The sequence below is a fragment of the Monodelphis domestica genome, chromosome 1 (assembly GCF_027887165.1).
Source record: "Monodelphis domestica isolate mMonDom1 chromosome 1, mMonDom1.pri, whole genome shotgun sequence".
NCBI classification, from domain to species: Eukaryota; Metazoa; Chordata; class Mammalia; order Didelphimorphia; family Didelphidae; genus Monodelphis; species Monodelphis domestica.
The window spans coordinates 12,328,358-12,344,570 of record NC_077227.1 but is presented as its reverse complement, the minus strand read 5'-3'; the positions used below and the strand labels follow the sequence as shown (position 1 = coordinate 12,344,570).

General features: G+C 41.5%; 1 protein-coding gene across 3 annotated transcripts in view; it reads left to right on the top strand.

The window, feature by feature from the left end:
• Positions 1-16,213, top strand: part of A1CF (APOBEC1 complementation factor) — a 111,097-nt gene that overhangs the window by 32,362 nt on the left and 62,522 nt on the right. For 2 of the 3 annotated variants that reach the window (XM_001363571.3, XM_016428099.2), the window contains exon 2: positions 6,763-6,906. The exons of the other annotated variant lie outside the window; for it this stretch is intronic. In XM_001363571.3, the coding sequence (XP_001363608.1) occupies positions 6,808-6,906 (99 nt within the window). In that variant the 5' untranslated portion in view covers positions 6,763-6,807. The remainder of the gene's footprint in view (positions 1-6,762; positions 6,907-16,213) is intronic. 3 annotated transcript variants of the gene reach the window in all.

Here is a 16,213-nt window from a genome sequence, read left to right as displayed (position 1 = left end):
ATCTAGCTTCCCATACTGATAATGTTACATACTAGGCATGGTGACCAGTTTCAAGGAGTTTAACGGAATTTAATAGAAATAGTGCCAGTCTGGGTATTACTTGAGGCCTGGGTTCCAATCTGCCTTTGATAATTTTTTTTCTGTGAGACTGTGATGCCATTTCACTTCAGTTTCTTCATCTATCAAATGGATGTAATAATAGTTCCACCTCCCAGGGTTACTCTAATATTCATATGAAATCATAGGAGCACAGGTTTAGAACTGAAAGAGATGTCAGGGACCACCAAATCTGTCTCCAGTCTTCCTCCTCCTCCCTTATTAGAGATGAAGACACTAAAGCAGAGATATTAAATATCTTTCTTAGTGTCACACAGCTAATGAATGTCTGAGACAGGATTTGAACCCAGGGCCCGACATACTAGATCATTCTGTTTCTGAGCATGCTATGAAGTTTCTTGGCCAAGATCACATACCAAACAGGTAGGAGAAGGGGGATCACTGATGCCAAGTGCTGACATGCTGGACAGATGGCATCACTATCATCAGCGACCCTGGGACAGAACACCAAGAAGCCTGCGTGAAAGGAGCCCAAGCTCTAGCCACATCATAATTTCAGAATATAATACACTAATGGAGTACTTTGAGGAACATAAAAAACTGCCGGCCACATTTCTGGAGGTCAGAAAGAAAATTTCTTCTGGTTGGTTGGTCCACTGCCTCGGGACCCCTGAGAGGCCCCAATGAGGGCAGGCTTTTGCCTAATGAAAGCCTGCAAGTGAACCAGAATGCCCACAACTCAGCATCTGCCCGAGGAAAGTCAGCAGGCTCATGCACTGGCACTTCTGTCATCGCCCATCCGTCTCCAGGGCTCAGTGGCCAAATCTCCACCCTCTGGACTCTATTCTGGAGGGAAAGAGGAAACTTTCCTCTTTCATAACCCAGTGATGGCTTGAACTTGATGATCCAATGAGAGCTTCCCTTTGGGGCCCCGAAATAACTCCTTCTATGATCTGTTCCTTTCTGATTTTATTGGCTGCATTTTCCAAATTATTTTCCCTAGAAATTCTTCTAGCTAGAGGCTTTTTATGTCTTAAAGTTTCCTTTTGCTGGGATTTTAACCCTGCTTATAAGGTTCTCCCTGGACCCCCAGCACCACAAGCCAATAAAGGAGAGAGAAGAGTGGCTAGAGCATTAGATGAACAATGGGAGTTTAAGAACTCACTTTGCACTTACCTGTGTAAATCTTGGCTCTCACCTTGCCTCAGTTCTGCCTCTAAATGAGAGGATTTGACCAGATGATTTCCAGATTCTGGTTCTAGAAGCTATACATTCTTTACCCAAGGTTTTCACGGTTTCAAGGACCGATTCTTTTTATACCTTTAAACAGCATTCAGGGGTGGCTGGGTGGCTCAGTGGATTGAGAGTCAGACCCAGAGATGGAAGGTCCTGGGTTCAAATTTGACATTAGAAGCTTTCTAGCTGTGTGACCCTGGGTAAGTCATTTAACCCCTATTGTTTAGCCCTTACCACTCTTCTGCCTTACAACAGTATTGATTCTAAGAGAAAAGGTAAGAGTTTAAAAAAAAAAATAAGTTAATTAACAGCATCCTGACAGGAGTCCAGGAAGTTTCAGAAAAGGAAAATATCATCTCTTCTAGTCTTTTCCCATCATGTAACAGTGGCTGGGCATTCTTTTTTTTTTTTTTTAACCCTTACCTTCTGTCTTGGAATCAATACTGTGTATTGGTTCCAAGGCAGAAGAGTGGTAAGGTCTAGGCAATGGGGGTCAAATGACTTGCCCAGGGTCACACAGCTAGGAAGTGTCTGAGGCCAGATTTGAACCTAAGACTTCCTGTTTCTAGGTCTGGAGTTCTTAATCCACTGAGCCACCCAGAAACCCCCTGGGCATTCTTAATGCTATGCCATGTGGATTATAAACTCTGACAGGTTCTATCTCGCTAAAAAAATCCAATTGATAATTATTAAGCACCTACTACATATACAAATCTATGCTAGATGCTGGGGTCCCCAACCTCACTAAGGTAATAGATTATCCAGAGTAGCAAACACGTTAAAAGAAAAATGCACACTGGAAGGTAATGAGGCAAGGCTTCTTATAAGAATCAGTACCTGATCTGAGTCTTGGGAGGTACTAGGGATTCTAAAACGCCAAGGTCAGGGAGGGAAACATTCCATGCATGGGGGACGGCCTGCAAAAATGCATAGAGATGGGACATAGCAGTCAGGAAATAAAAAGTAAACCAGCTTGGTTTGAATATTACCAAGTTGGAATGGTTTCAATTATGGGCCTGGCAATGTACTATTTGTCATCCAAGGTCCAAGCTAGATACCAGAGGCTCATCACAAAAAGGTTGTGACACTAGGTCATGACTTTTTAGGTCATGGTGACCTATGACTTGATGGCTGAAATGAGGACAAAAACAGATTGAGAGAACCTATTTTCTGAGGGAACGGGTTTAACCTTCATCTGATGAAGAAGAGGGAGGAAGAGAGATGCCTGGGAACTCTAATGTAATATAAAAACAAATTTAAAAGTAAAAAGAAGAAATGGGGAAAAGAGAGAGAAATGCCAAAGAAAGTCAATTTTCTCTCTCTCTCTCTCTCTCTCTCTCTCTCTCTCTCTCTCTCTCTCTCTCTCTCTCTCTCTCTCTCTCTCTCTCTCTCTCCCTCTCTCTCTCTCTCTCTCCCCCTCTCCCTCTCTCTCTCTCTTTCTCACACACGCACATCCTTTTGTGCTCAAAAAAAAAACATTGAAAGAGGGGCTTGTTAGCCAGACATGCTGTCTCAATGAATACATATCCAGAAATGCATCTGCTTCAAACTCTTTCAAAAATAAACTATTAGTGGATTGACGTGGATTAGATTATAATGCCAAAAGAGATAGGAAAAAAAAAAGAACAAGCGGCCTTGATGAATTCAGCTCACAAGATCCAGTCAAAGTTCATGCTTGAATACCGAGGATACTAGCAGATGGGATTGCTAAGTCACTAGCAGGGATATTTAGAAGATGTTGGGGGTACTTCAGGAGTCCCTACAGGGCTGCAGAAGGACAAATGCCATCTCAATTTTCAAAAAAAGAAAGAAAATAGAGCAAACTATAGAGTGCCAAGTTTGACTTAGAGTCCAAGGTAAATTCTAAAACATATTATTACTTAAAAGTCTGGTGATCAGAAAAAAAAATGTGATGATAATAGAGGGAGCATGCCAGACTAACCTAATTTCATTTTCTGACAGGACTACTGAACTATAGAGATCATTTACTTAGAGTTTAGCTAAGCATTTGATAATAATGATGATGATGATGGTTAGCCTTTATATGATGCTTTAGGGTTAAAAATACTTTATATTTGTTATTCCATTTGAGCCTCACAACAACCCTGAGAAATAGGTGCCACGTTTGTCCATATTTTATAGATGGAGATACTGGAACAGTCAAAGGTTGTGAATTGTCCAGGATCACACAGCTAAGAAGTGTCTGAGATAGCATTTGAACTCAGATATTTCTGACTCCAATTCCAGTGGTCTATTGACCACTAAGGTTCTCAATGAATACATACCCAGAGATACATTTGATTCAAATCCTTTCAAAATTAAAACCACTACAAATAAATCTATGGAAAAGATAGAGGAATGTGGATTGGATAATAGTAAGCTTAGATGAATTCTAAAATAAATGAAGACTAAACTCAAAGAGTAGTCATGAATGTTTCTAGGTTGATTCAGAATTCAGTCTCCAGTAGAGCTCAAGGACCAGTGCTTGACACGGAGCTGTTCACATTTTTAGCAATGGTTTCAGTCAAATCGTAGATAGCATAGTCCCCAGATTTTCAGATGAAACAAAGCTGAGATGGGGTTAGTTAGCCCATTGGAGGACAGAATAAGAAACCAAAATTTATCTTGAAAAGTTAAACATGTAAGATGAGATTTAATAGGGTTCAGGATATACTGTGGGTCAAATTTTGTCCACAAAAACAAGCATGAAGAGGAGAAAAAAGCAGGATGTGCCATCATGGACAGCTCAGAGCAGTTATGAGGCCATCCCTCCATCCCTCAGAGAAGGGCCTCCATTGTACCTTGGGCTAACAGCCAGCACTGCTTTTTATTCGTGGATGGGAGATGTAGACTGCCCTGATTTTATCTTATTAGTCATTTCGGATATTGCATGTTCCTGATCCCTAATTCACAACATCTCTTAGGGCTGCAACACCCAATTTTTGCATAATTAGGTGAATTCCTGCAGTCCTTCCCCCCTCCATATATATACACACATCTAAAAGTCTTCTCATTGTGCTGATTCAGGAGATAGTGTTTAAGAGTATTTAAGAAAATGTGATGGCAACCACTGCGGCTGGAAACCCTGGATCTAAATTGGAAAAGAAGGCTAGAGAATGGGCATGAAGTCAGGAGAAGCTTGGTTTCAAGTTCCACCTTTGAGACTCCCTAGATATGAGACCATGAACAAGTCTCTCTTAACCTCTAACTCTGATCCGCAAAATGGAGAATATTGATTGTGCCTACATGGTGGGCGGTTGGAATGTTCAAATGAGATTTGGTTGGATCTGCAATTTCCTTGGTACTGGAAACTTCCAGTGAGGAAACTCCCTCTGCCAGTGTAAGTCAGCCCCTTTCTCTGCAGCTTAGGGAAGTGTTTGCCCAGTGTGCTAGAGCAAAAATCTGTCACAAACTAGAATGAATCCAAGATTTCTTAAATCCAGCATTGGAGCCTTTATCCATTCTACTGCTTTGCCTCTCATAGAACAGAAGTGTTAATTAGACAATATTGTTTCAGCTCCCTCCCCATCCTTTTTTGTTTAATTTTTATCTTCTATCTTAGAATTAATACTATGTATTGAGTAGAAGAGCATTAAGAACTAGGCAATCAAGGTTAAGTGACTTGCCCAAGGTCATACAGCTAGGAGGTAAAATTTGAACCCAGGATCTCTTGTATCCAAGCCTGGCCCTCTATACACAGGGCTACCTAACTCATTTGTAAATAATGGAACTAAAACAGAGAAAGGTGACTTAATCATTCAAGTCAACAAACAGTTAAGTCTCTTCAATGTTCAAGGCAATGTGCCTCAGTGGTAGTGCTCATAATAACTTGGGTTCATTTCCTACCTCTGCTGAATCAGGCCTGACTCCAATGCACTTATGAACATGTGCTCATCCGCCAGGCCCCAGAGGTTCTGGGAATACAAATACAACAGAAGTTAGAAGGTCCCTACCATCAGAGAACTCCCTGGCTCTTGGCAGAATGAGAGGGTGGATAGAGGGAAGGGAAGGGGGCTTGGAACAGAATCCTGGGATATAGATGATGGGACAGCAGGGAGAAGGACACAACAGAGGAGTCAAAGATGAACAGTCAATCCCAGGGAAGAGGCCAAAAGATCGCTGGGCGCTGTGAGTCTGGGTGGTTCTGCCTCCATCTCCAAGGCTACCAGTCTGCTTCTGGCCGGCCTTATCATCTGTCTCCATGGTTACAGAAGCCTTCAATTCAGTTCCTTTTAATTCTGTTTAATTGAATTCATTTTAATGCAACCAGCATTTGTGATGGGCCACCAAGGTGCCCGTTGCTGTGCAGGGGATCCAAAGACAAAACCCAAACAGGCTCTGCCTTGAAGGATCTTACATGCTAAAAGGAGGGGGGAGGAATAGCCTGTACCCATAAAATTAAACACAGAATGTACAGCAAACAATTTTCAGGGGCATTAGCGTTTGGGGAGGTCAGAAAAGGCCTTGCAACTCTGGAATGTGATAGGCTTTGCTTCTAAAAGCGAGGCAGTAATCCAGGACAACTCTGAGAGCCTCATGACAAAAAATGCTGGCCACATTGAGAAATAAATCATTGAATTAAAAAAAAAAAAGGCCTCCCACAGCAGAGGAGGCTAGAGGTGAGCCTCAAGGGAAGCAGGGCTTCGAGGAAGCTCAGAGGAGGAAAGAAAGCATCCAGGCTTGGAGAGAGCCAACAGCCTCTCCGCCTGTGCAGAGTTGTGAAGATGAGATGAGCTGTTAGCACTGAGGCTTATCTGAAATGTAGAATTGGTGAAGGAGCAATATGCAAGGAGCCTTCCAGGCAGAAGGAGCCAGCTCAGAAAAGGCTTTAAATAAAACCTGGAAAGAAACCAAAGGGGGCTCTGGGAACTTTTTGAGCAAGGGGAATGGGTGGCATGGTCAGATTGTGCTTTCAAAGTATGAACTTAGCATCTTCGGGGAGGGTACGTTTGTGTGATCCTGGATGGATTATTTAGCCTCTGTGGGCCTCAGTTTTTTCATTTTTAGAATGGGGGGAGGACAGTGATAACGCGCAGACCCTGGTTTGTTTGTTTTTTTAAACCCTTACCTTCTGTCTTGGAGTCAATACTGTGTATTGTCTCCAAGGCAGAAGAGTGGTAAGGGCTAGGCAATGGGGGTCAAGTGACTTGCCTAGGGTCACCCAGCTGGGAAGTGTCTGAGGCCAGATTTGAACCCAGGACCTCCCATCTCTAGGCTTGGCTCTCAATCCACTGAGCCACCCAGCTGCTCCCTAGACCCTGGTGTTTAAATGACTTTGAATCTGGTTTGTAACCTAGGAAATGTTTTACAAAGGTAAATGTGTAATGTGTAAAGGATTTGGTGTATTCGTGAATAAACGATAAATGACTGATTTATTTAAAATGGTTGATTAAAAATAGCCTCCACAAAAAGGAGACTTGTCACCTTGGCAATATTAATTTTCTTAATTTATCTTAAATTTGATTGCAGTGAGCACCCCTAATTAACCTGATTTTTTGCTGATAATCACTCTCAATGGAATCAAATCAAAAATCCGGGGATGGATTGAGCGGCACTCAGAAAGAAGCAGCCCTCCGCGCACTCATTCAGCGCACAGGATATAGCTTGGTCCAGGTAGGAATTCTCAGTGCTGTGCTCCAGAGCTCTTGTCAAATAGAGTTGCATGTGGCTGGGCTTGGTGGGACTGAGGCCTCAGGAGGTCAGCATGTGCTCATCTAACTCCAGGATGTGTGATCTTCTTCAAGGTAAGAAGTCCCCCATGGGAAAGTTACTAAGGCAACCCTTTAAGAGGGATGATTTTGCTTTCTTTGAATGGAATGAGGTCATAGACTTTGAGATGGAAAGGAACCTGGGGGTCATCAGGTCTCTTATTTTATTAATGTGGAAATGGAGGATCAGACATGGTGAGTGACTTGCTCATATTAATAGCATGGTCAGAATTTGAACTCAAGTCCTTTGTCTCCAAATCTAGTTCTTTATATATTATTCCATCTATGATGTTACTCCCAGTCTGAGGAATCAACTTAGCATAATTGGGGCAGATAGGTGGCTCAGTGGATTAAAAGTCAGATCTAGAGATGAGAGGTCCTGGGTTCAAATTTGACCTCAGATATGTCCCAGCTGTGAACCTGGGCAAGTCACATAAACCCCATTGCTTATACTTTATTGCTCTTTTGCCTTGGAACCAAAATACATTATTTATTCTAACAGAAGATAAGAGTTTCAGGGGGGAAAATAAGCATTATTACAACTTCAATTCAACAAACATTTATTAAGCAATAGTTAAGTTGCAGCTGGGTGGTGCAATGGATAGAGTACTGGGCCTGAAGTCCTTCCTGAGTTCAAATATTATCTCGGTCACTTACTAGCTGTATGACCCTGGGCAAGTCACTTAACACTGTTTGCCTCAGTTTCCTCAATTGGAAAATGAGCTGGAGAAGGCAATGACAAATGACATTAGTATCATTGCCAATAAAAGTCCAAATGGGGTCACAAAGAGTCTGACACAACTTAAAAAATGACTGAATAACAACAACAAAACTACAAATCAACTGTGTTAAAAGCTTGACAGACAAAACTAAAATCAATACAGTTACAGCCCTCATGGAATTTGCATGCTATTGGAAGCATTCCCCCCCACACACAAACATGTATTTCATTCACGTAAGAAGCTCCCTGGTGAGAAAACTAGAGTTTTCAATCAGAGTGAGGGTCATCAGTTCTCACCTGTCATATGCTCTCTATGTGCCCCTGGGTGAGTCACAGAACTTTTCATTCCTGCTGAAAACTTTCGAGGACTGTAAGCAGTAAAGGAGTTTCTCATCAGCATTGGTAGACTTGAGGGATACAACATGGGAACCTTATAGAATTGACTAGAATGCACAGCTGGAGATGTAGATGCAATATCATTTGATCCTGTTGAAAAGAGCCCTTTGAAAACTAGACTTCTTACTCTTTTTAAGAACTAGGACTGTGTTTTACTGCAGGCTTTTTAAGTATCTATTTAAAATTATTATATATATATATATTAATGAGAGGAGAAGAGAAGAAATCTCCTTTCATAACTATAATTGGTGGGTTGGGGAGTGGGGAGAGATTTTAGGACCAAAGAAGGGATTGTGGACAAAGGAAGGAAGGAAGGAAGGAAGGAAGGAAGGAAGGAAGGAAGGAAGGAAGGAAGGAAGGAAGGAAGGAAGGAAGGAAGGAAGGAAGGAAGGAAGGAAGGAAGGAAGGAAGGAAGGAAGGAAGGAAGGAAGGAAGGGAGGGAGGGAGGGAGGGAGGGAGGGAGGGAGGGAGGAAGGGAGGAAGGAAGGAAGGAAGGAAGGAAGGAAGGAAGGAAGGAAGGAAGGAAGGAAGGAAGGAAGGAAGGAAGGAAGGAAGGAAGGAAGGAAGGAAGGAAGGAAGGAAGGAAGGAAGGAAGGAAGGGAGGGAGGGAGGGAGGGAGGGAGGAAGGGAGGGAGGGAGGAAGGAAGGGAGGGAGGAAGGAAGGAAGGAAGGGAGGAAGGAAGGGAGGGAGGGAGGGAGGGAGGGAGGGAGGGAGGGAGGGAGGAAGGAAGGAAGGGAGGGAGGAAGGAAGGAAGGAAGGAAGGAAGGAAGGAAGGAAGGAAGGAAGGAAGGAAGGAAGGAAGGAAGGAAGGAAGGAAGGAAGGAAGGAAGGAAGGAAGGAAGGAAGGAAGGAAGGAAGGAAGGAAGGAAGGAAGGAAGGAAGGAAGGAAGGAAGGAAGGAAGGAAGGAAGGGAGGGAGGGAGGGAGGGAGGAAGGAAGGGAGGGAGGAAGGAAGGAAGGGATAGACTAAGCTTATCTTCTTCTCAGTCCAAGAAATTACAAAACATAAAACACAAAGTATTACATTTTCTGTGTGCATGTTGTTTCCCGCAATAGAATGTACTCTCTTCAAGGAGAGGATTTCTTGTTTTCATATTTCCCACTGTAACATAGTGGATGCTTAATAAATACTTATTGAATAAAAATGCAGAGTGAGGCATTATGTTCCCTATCTGAGTCCAGACCTCAAATATTTGTTTTAGCAAGAGAATGACTGGGGATATAAGGAAGATAGGATAGGGATTTTTTTAAATGCATAGGACTGCATACACTGCTGGTGGAGTTGTGAATTGGTCCAAACCTGGTCCCTCATGATACTTTAGAAAAGAACACTGGATGTTCAGTCACAGGGAATGTCAGCACTGAAGCGAGCTTGAGGGCATCTAGTCCAATGTGTAACTGAGCCAAGCTCCCCTCTACCCCAATGCATCTGTTGTCCTTGTACCTTTGCTTGAAGACTTTCTATCTACTACCTTTCAAAGCAGTCTATAATACTTTGGGCTTATTCCAATTATTATAGACTTTCTACTTGCACTGAGCAGAAATCTGCTTCCCATCAACTTCTACTAGTATCCTTAACATCAGTAAAAATGATACCTGCCCTTTCCTTTTGGTTTTCATTCACTTTTATTATATATATGTGTGTGTGTGTGTGTGTGTGTGTGTGTGTGTGTGTGTGTGTATAACATGTAATATGGAAATAATATGTTATTTATTTTAAATTTGTAATAAATTATTGTAAATATGCTTATTCAAGAGAACCAAATTCTCATATTAGCTATATCCAAAATCTAGATCTTGTTCTTTTTTTCCCTCCCTTCTGCCTTTCACCCCTCTCTAAGAAGGCAAGTAATATGATAGAGGTTGTATATGTGTTGTCATATAATCCACATTTCCCTGTTAATTGTGTTGTAAAAAAAAAGACAATTGCATACACTAGAGAAAAATTCATGGAGGAAATAAGGTGAAGAATGACATGTTTCAATCTGCATTCAGATTCAGTCTGGTTCATCTATGGCAAAGAAGAGCCCTTTAATCATGTTACAATATAATAAAATCATAATGTAATATAATAACCATCTTTTTAATAGGGCTTTAAAGTTTGCAAAGTACCCTTATTTGATCTTTATAATAATGCTGTTAGGTAAATGCTATTATTATCCCATTTTAAGGTTAAGAAACTGAGATCTAGGGAGTCTAAATGACTTACACAAGGTCACAGAGCTAATAAATATCTGAGGAGGGATTTAAATAAACATCTTTCTGATGCCAAAGCCACACATTCTCTAGTACAATATAATGTCTCTCTTTTGGCCTTTGAGGACCAAGTAGAACAAGTCCAATCTCTCATGTGCAAGCTAAATATTTAACCAATCAATAAACATTTGTTAAGCATCTATTATGTTGTAGGTACTAAATACTTGAATAAATCTGACAAGTCTAAGAGATCTGCTGTAACAGTCCTAGATAATTGAATGATCTTAGTCAAAATGCTCTCTGTGACTCTGTTTATTCATCTGTAAAATAAGCAAGTTGGACTAGATGATGTCTGAGCTCCCTTTCATCTCTAAATTCTATAAACTCTAATAATATCATGTATTCAAGCATCCTGAGACCCTAAGGATTATCTATCTATCTATCTATCTATCTATCTATCTATCTATCCATCCATCATCTATCTATCTATCTATCTATCTATCTATCTATCTATCTATCCATCCATCTATCCATTTATCTATCCATCCATCCATTTATCTATCTATCTATCTATCTGTCTGTCTGTCTGTCTGTCTATCCATCCATCCATCCATCTATCTATCTATCAATCTATCTATCTATCTATCCATCTATCTATCATCTATCTATCTATCAATCTATCCATCCATCTATCTATCTATCTATCCATCTATCTATCTATCCATCCATCTATCCATCCATCTATCTATCTATCCATCTATCTATCCATCCATCCATTTATCTATCTATCTATCTATCTATCTGTCTGTCTGTCTGTCTGTCCGTCCATCCATCTATCTATCTATCTATCTATCTATCTATCTATCTATCTATCTATCTATCTATCTATCTATCTATCCATCCATCTATCTATCTATCCATCTATCTATCCATCTATCCATTTATCTATCTATCTATCTATCTATCTATCTATCTATCTATCTATCTATCTGTCTGTCTGTCTGTCTGTCTATCCATCTATCCATCCATCCATCCATCCATCTATCTATCTATATCTATATCTAATATATGGAAATCCAGTGAGAATTGACCACTTCTTTGGCTTCTGAGACCACTTCTGTAGTCCCAGAACTTCATCTCTAGCTGGGTACCCAATAGAGCACCTCTTGGGTGGACCATCTGCTCTCTCTTCTGCTTCCTCAGACTATAGGGGCAACTGGTGAGCAAACTGGCCTGTCCGTTGATGGCACTGGTATTCAGTGCCTTCTCAGTTTCAAGGAGGCAAAGGCGCTCCCCCACTGAAGTGATATATTCATCAAACCTAACCTCCATCCTCATAATCCAACCAGCATCATGAAGCTGCTCTTTGGGGATACACTGAAAACCAAAGCAGATTTGGAGGTAGATTAAAGCAATACTTGCTGAGCGCGTGTTCCTTGTGTTCAAACAAGGGAGCCTGTTCGTTCGTTCATTCACCAGGTATCCTGTCTCTCCCGTGTGCTTTTCCAGCTCCTCAGAGCCACAATTATAATCCTGATATAAGTCAATTCACGTGTGGATAACAAAGGCCTAAGATGTGTGTCAGCTTTCTTGTCAAGCGTACATTTGCTTCAGTTTCTCTTCATTGTTGACGTTCTAAGCAGTCTGAAAAGGCCTCAAGCTCTGGGAAAGGGAACAGGACGGAGGGTCACCAAACCCAGAATCTCACAGTTGGAAGGAAACTCAGTTCCTCTCTAGTTCCATTTGTACCTGACCCCCTTTGCCCCCCACATAGAAGGTACACAAACTGAAATGCCCTCCCAAGGCAGCTCCTTCCTCTCTGAGCCCATTGTAGTGGCTGGGAAGCTTTCCCAGCTATCAGTCCTAAATTGGCCAATCTGCTGTATCTACGTAGTCTAGGCGTGGACTCAAATGGCAAACGTCCAGGTACCATAAGACAATGATCACATCTCCCTTGAGTCTTCTCTATACGTATATGTTGTATGTGTGTATGTATGTATGTATGTATGTTCATTTCTGTAAACATGCAGGCACATAATGTGTAATTTCTATAAGTATTTATGTGTGTGAATGACTGTTGACATCAGTTTGGTGCTTTAGGAAAATCATTTTGGCGACCCTTCAGTGCATGGACTAGAGTGGGTGAGCCTTGGGTCAGGGAGATCAGCTCATACAGGAGTCCAGATAATATGTGGCAAGGTGGGATGTGGCCCTGAAATGGGGGGCGGGGGTCACTGACTGTGGAGGCAGTGGAGGGGGGGATCATCCAGGAGAGATGAGGTGAAGCCAGAAGATTTAGCAATTTCTTGGCTATGTGAGGGGAGGAGAGTTTCTGAAGAGTCGAGGAGATCTCTGGGAAGGCAGGGAACAGGAAGGAAGTCCTGGCCCTCCGTAGAAACAGGAACTGGGGAACCAGAGTGGGTTTGGAGGGAAAGAGATTGGTCTCTGTTTGGGATGGGCTCATTGTGAATTGCCCATGAAATGAAAGAGAGTAATGAAGACTGAGAGCAAACCACTCCTAGAGAGTGAATGGCCAAGAAAATCCCAAATGGGGTCCCAAAGCATCAGACGTGACTGAAAAATGACTGACATGTGTATTATTTTATAGATTATATTATAAATATTATATTTCAATATTATAAATTAAACTATTATAAATATTTTCTTATTATAAATTATATTATATTATTATATAATATATAACATATAAATAAAAAATATATACATACATGTAATATGTATAATATATTAGGAATTCTATGTTATGAATATTATAAAAGAAACATAGTAAATCTATATAAAATGTGCCTATGTAGCACCCTCCCTCAGGCCAGGAATTCACTTCATTGTCACTCTATCTTATTGAATTCTGTCCTTCTAGTCTCAGCTCCAAGAACCATGTTCTCTATGCCGTCTTCTAGTTATTGAGCCTCCTCTCCCCCCACCCCAGGGCGTCTTGCCTTTGCTTGGCATTTCTTGGGTACATACAAATGCTTGTCCTGCTGTCTCCCCCTCTGCAACGTAATAGTGCCCTTGAAAGCAGCTGTCGTTTTGCTGTTGTTTTAGAGACCCTCCAAGCCTAGCACAGTGTCTGATACACAGTAGACAGTCGTTTTAGTTAGAGTTTCAGCTAGGAGAGTTCTTTTGGTTTTTCAGCTTTATTTAGTGTCTTAATGCAGACCTCGGAGGTGTTTTCACCTGACCAGAGAACAGTCTCCACTCAGCTAAGTAGTCCACACAAGCTTCCAAAGGGCTGATGACCAAATTTTGGGAAGCTGCCCACTGAGGAAAGAGATTCTTTTCTAGTTTCCAAAGGAAAATGTAGTCATCGAACCTCTAGTTAGCCAGCACCGAAGGGATTTAGCATAAGCAGACATTTCTACATCTGTGTAGCTGGGAAGTGGGGAATGGAAAAAGGCTCCAACCCTTCTTGTTATTATTCTAAGAATGTTCTGAGGATGAAAACAAATGAAGATGTATAAAAAGTCAATGGCCATTTCTATACATTTGAAGTCTTTTAGCCCAATAAATGTCAACAGTGTTTCCAATGTGATACTAGAACCACTGTTGCTATTAGGAAAGAAACACTGTAACAAATGTTGATGTCACTTTGTTAAAATAACTCAAGTAAATATTCGTGTTTGGGGTGTCACAAATGGAACCCATCAGGCCATGTTAAAAGAGAAACAATGTAACAAATATTGATGTTAGGAGTGTAGCAAATGTTAACAAAGGAAGCTGAAATTTACACATTTACAGACCAACACTTTCTCCTTTCTTGTTCATTACACGGAAGAGAAAAAAGGCAGAGATGAATCTTGACAATTGCAGGTTTAACCATTCAGATTCCAACACATACAAAGAGGAGGTTTTACTTTGGGCCGTCTTAGTAGCTTTTTGGTAGCCCAGTTGTTCAGAACTAATCTGATTCTGTGTGTATCCTTTTCAATGAACTGAAGTCACAAATGTCTTAATGGAAGAAGTGCCTCTCAGCAGCTGCATTCAGGACTAAAAGGCCTGCATTTCAGTGTTGGCTCTGCCCCTTTCCTCCCTGATTCCTTGGGCTCCAGTCTCATAGAATTTCATATTTGGAAAGACCATCTGGTGCAACCTATACAAGACTAGGAGTATCCACTACAGTACTGTCCACAAGGAGTCAGGTAGCTTGAGCTTGAAATCTGCCATTTGGAGCAAACTCTCTCCCTCCTAAAAGAGCTCGTTCTGCCTTAGGCCAGGACTCACCAGTAGGAAGACTTTCCAGATATTGAGACTAACCTGGCCTCTTTGTCTCACCATGTCCAGTTTTCTCTTCTAGGGTTCTGCAAAATAATTCTAACCCATCTTCAACATACTCCGTTAAATACCTCATTATGCTCAGCGGACCCCTGGGGCTAACAGATTGGATTTAATTGATATAAAACTCACAGGGAGGAAATTCTCTGGACCAATGAAGAAGGACAATTGTTTGGCAGCTTCTAGTCTTAGAGAGCTGTTTGGGCATTGAGAGGTGAGATCCCACCAACAGTAGGTGTCTGGCAGGACTAGAAAGCAGGTCTTCCTGACTCCAAGGCTGGCTTTCCTTATAGTATGCCAAGCAGCCTCTGACCTGGCATGTAGTCTGAACTCAATATATTCAGACCAAATTGAAATAAATCCTTCCCTTCTCAAGGAGAATTTCAATTTACTTATCTGTGAAATGAAGGGATTAGAATGGATGATCTTGAGAAGGTGGTTCAATTCCAACCGGAAGGAGAGGTCACTTGTGATTAAAAATGGGGCACAGTGGAAAGAGTTCTGACTTGAGGCAGAGGACATGGGTTCAAATCCTGGATTTGTTCCTACCTATCCACATGACCTTGGACAAGTCACTTAAAGTCCTGGGGCACCATTTTGATCAACTATAAATTGCAAGGTTGAACTAGATGGCCTCTGAGGTTCCCTTCGGCCTTAAACCTACAGCCCAATGTAAATTCATTGTCTTTCCAAGGTCTTGATGAATAGTTTGGCATTGTTCTAGATCAACCTCACATAGAAGGAATGGATTGGAGGAACTATATTACTTGAACATTTCTATTTCTGGGCTCCTTTTCTTTTCACCTTGAAAGACAAGTAAAGCTGCCTGTGATGGAGCATTGTATCAAGATACCAGTACCCAATCAGCTCTCCAGCTCCTGGCTGAGCCAGGTGTGTATATGAGCCTCAAGAAACCCTGTCATTCAAGGCTACTTTTCCTTTGGATGCCAATACCAATCAAATCCAATGAGATGCTTAAGGGAAAGGCCTGAATCAATAGCATCCCTGTAATTTGTCTGAGTGAGACCTAGCTTTTTAGCATGAGTAAAACTTTAAGTTGAAGAAAGCATTACCCTGAGGAGGAAGAAAGGGTCCCAAATTAATATCACCCTCATCACAAGAAGTATAAAACCAAGAAACACATCAGCATTTAGTTTTACTTCTATTTCAAGGAGCCATGTGGGTGCTAGCCTTGGATTTGAATTGTGCTTTGTTATGGTTAAAATTTAGGGGTTGAGTCTGAATATATTAATTATTGGTCACCAAGGATTTTACTTATAAAATCCTAATTTAAACACTCAAGTCAGAATGGAGTTTATGGTGATTTAATTACAACAGGAGGAAGAAATTATTAGAGGGAGAGAGAGAGGGAAAGAAGGAAAGGAGTTTAACTCAAAACCGCTCTGGCTCAGGCTGAGCCAAGGCGGGAGTCTAAGGCCTTGGAGAGCCAAGGCAAAGAAAGGAGTCAGTCCTTATCACTCACATGACCTATCTGAAGGGAAGCTGTCTGCGGGCTCCTCCAAGCTCCAGCTCCAGGATAGAACTCGCATTTAGCCCTCTCCACAGGAAGTGAAGAGAACTCCAGAGGCTGTTCTCTACTTCACTT